At 46.3% G+C, this 2,792-nt stretch overlaps 1 protein-coding gene across 1 annotated transcript in view; it reads right to left on the bottom strand.

Moving 5' to 3' along the window:
* LOC109527554 (sodium channel protein type 5 subunit alpha-like) overlaps positions 1–2,792 on the bottom strand; it is a 34,006-nt gene that overhangs the window by 15,283 nt on the left and 15,931 nt on the right. Inside the window, exons 5-6 of the mRNA XM_019889543.1 lie at positions 2,093–2,182; positions 1,628–1,756 (exon numbers count right to left, since the gene is read on the bottom strand). Of these exons, the coding sequence (XP_019745102.1) occupies positions 1,628–1,756; positions 2,093–2,182 (219 nt within the window). The remainder of the gene's footprint in view (positions 1–1,627; positions 1,757–2,092; positions 2,183–2,792) is intronic.

The following is a 2,792-nucleotide window of genomic DNA, read 5'->3' as shown; positions in this document are numbered from 1 at the left end:
TGCGTGTGTGTGTGTGTGTGCGTGCTAATATGTGACTTATGTGTCCCTGGACCAGTAAAGATCCATCTGACTGCAGGATGGCCCGCGGGTCAAGGACGTGCACCCGCTGACATCGTGCGCTTGTGTGTGTACGCTGTGTGCGAATGTGTGTGTGTGTGTGTGTGTGTGTGTGTGTTTTCCTGATGAAATAAGAGCAGACGATGGAGAGTCATTAAAGCTCGAAGTGAGGTTGGACATTACCCAGAATTCCAGTTCATTCCGCTACATTTTGTGAACTTTTGTCACGAGTTTGATGACAAATCAAAGTGATTTTGTAATATCGACTCAAACTTTGCTTGATTTACATCCCCAAGTGATTTTATTGATTTCTTTTCCGTCTCTTATCCGGGATGAATGGTTACATGTCATAAAGCAGGCGGCAGATGTGATGTTAATAGCGGGTTTGTCCTTTAGGAGCGGCCATTTTTCGATGGAGGGGGGGACCGGCGCAGGCGGTTTTGGGCGGTGGGTAGCCTGATGCGGGAGCGCGAGGGCACCTTTATCAAGACACTTTGATTTAACCAACGGAGGCGGCGGCGATCCTTCAGACGCACAAACCCTGGGCTGAGTACGGTGGGGGTCAACTATTGATCCGATCACCTGATTGTGATCGTTTATCTTCCAGGCAGGTCGCATGCCCGGTGGGTCTCGCGCTTGCTTGGCCTCTCTCGCCTGATTGATTGCCATCTGATCACCTAAGCAAACGCAAGCCGATGGATTATCCATCAGTCACTCAATTACCGAAGTGGAAGGGTGGTGCTCTTCTTCTTTTGCGGGCCTACGCTGGAACATATCCAAGTAGAAATATTTCAATTTATGTATGTGTCGATTGAAAGGGTCCAAAGCAAGGTTATAAGAGTGTTGGATTTTTTATTATTTTTTTTTTTTCCGCTTTGACTTTGGGTTAGTTTGTTTTTTTTAGAACGGGTTAGATTAAAAAAAAGGTAATTCCCCACATTGAATTGTGATCGGGAAAAAAATGGCATTGAAATAGAAGATAGGACATGAATTTCTAAAATCCAAATCAAAATGTAGCAGACTCAAACAAATTTCAAAATGTCACACATAAAACTTCTAATTGAAATTGTAAATGAAGTTACGTGTTACAAGTTATCAGGCAGTCGCGCAATTCAAGAACTCGACTTTTGTTGGTTGGTAAAGATGTTTCACCTGGCATGAGGTCATTGTGCACTTTACCATGACGACAGTATGTATGTACTTCCACTTAAGTACATTCGTCCCCTCTGGCCATGGCCAGTGCTCAGCTGACTCAACCTCATTAAAAGTTTTCCCTGCTGACAGCTGACTTCTTCCCGACGCTGTAAACATGCCCGCGCGGGGCCTCGCGATGTCTAAAGCTAGCCGCTTGACACAACTCAACTATTTAGAGCTCAATTTTCATTGAGTTCCGCAAACGCCGGGCAGAATGGTTTGGTGTGCGTGCCGCCAACTGATTAAAAAAAAAAAAAAAAGCACGGCTTTCATTGGCCACGGTTGTGACCACTCCCACAATTGCGCAGCCCTCACTTTTGCAGATGTGCTGCCACGTAGAAGGGGTGAGTGTGGTGACGTTGCATAAGTCACTCACGCCATGACGATGACGCTGAAGTCCAGCCAGTTCCAAGGGTCCCGCAGGAAGGTGAAGCGTCCCACGCAGAAACCCCTCGCCAAGATCTTGATGAGAGACTCAAAAGTGTAGATGCCCGTGAAAGTGTACCTGGAGGTCAGGGGGGAACCACTTGATACGACACTTGAAAGAATCCAGAGCAGTGGTTCTCAAACTGGGGTCAGCGGCTAGTTACTAAAAAACCGACACAGCTTTTGTTTGTGACAAAAAGAATTTTAGCTAGGTTTCTGGTCGCTTCGGTGCTTATATTGTCAGTCAAAACGTCGGGCAATCTGTGAAACTCCGCTTTGAAAATGGCCGTTCATGAATACAATATTGGGATTTTTATATTATGGACTGAGATAGTTCCCTAAAATATCAACTTGATCGCAAGAGTTTGAGAACCTCTGGTCTATGGAATATCATGTTCGGGTCACATGTACTCACTCGACATATTTGGCCCAGGTGGCGGGCTCCGACATGGCCATGAAGCAGCAGTTGGTCAGGATGGTGCACATGATGAACAAACTGAACAACGTGACGCACTTAAGGAACACAACAAAATGGCCGTCCTATCATTCGCAATCCTCGATATCCAGCTTGTAGTCCGGGAATTACGACATAACTGTCTTACTAGTCAGACTTTTTCCTTACTGAATGACATTTCACACAGTTTGGCATACGAGCAGCGCAGCTAAATGTTACGAGTGAGGCAAAATTGTGTATTGGTTGACACTTGTGTGCCACAAGTGAAGCGCAAGTTAACTTGTAGAATTTTAGCGAGCACCGCTAGTGTTTTTTTGCATACGAGTAAAGTAGAACAAATGATACAAATGAATGCGAAATGACTTACTAGTACACAGATCTGAAGGATTTCGACTCAATGCTCGTCTGGGTTTTCCATGTTGGCAGCGAAATGCCACCTCCACCTGACTTGTTGTGGAGGAAGTGGGCGGGGGCGGGCCGAGCTGTCAATCAGGCTAAAAATGAATCTTAATTACGGTCATTTAGCACGAGGAACAAACTCCTCGCGTGAGACTTTGAGCGGCGGCCGGTCAGATAAACCACGCGGGCGGCTAATTATGGCATAATGACAGGTCGCCGTCAAGGACCTCCCGGGCCACCGTAGCTGTGATGTCATTACGCC

This window comes from Hippocampus comes, unplaced genomic scaffold, assembly GCF_001891065.2.
Source record: "Hippocampus comes isolate QL1 unplaced genomic scaffold, H_comes_QL1_v1.1 scaffold490, whole genome shotgun sequence".
Lineage (NCBI taxonomy): Eukaryota > Metazoa > Chordata > Actinopteri > Syngnathiformes > Syngnathidae > Hippocampus > Hippocampus comes.
Note: the sequence above shows the minus strand (reverse complement) of the source record. Positions and strands in the feature narration are given on the sequence as shown.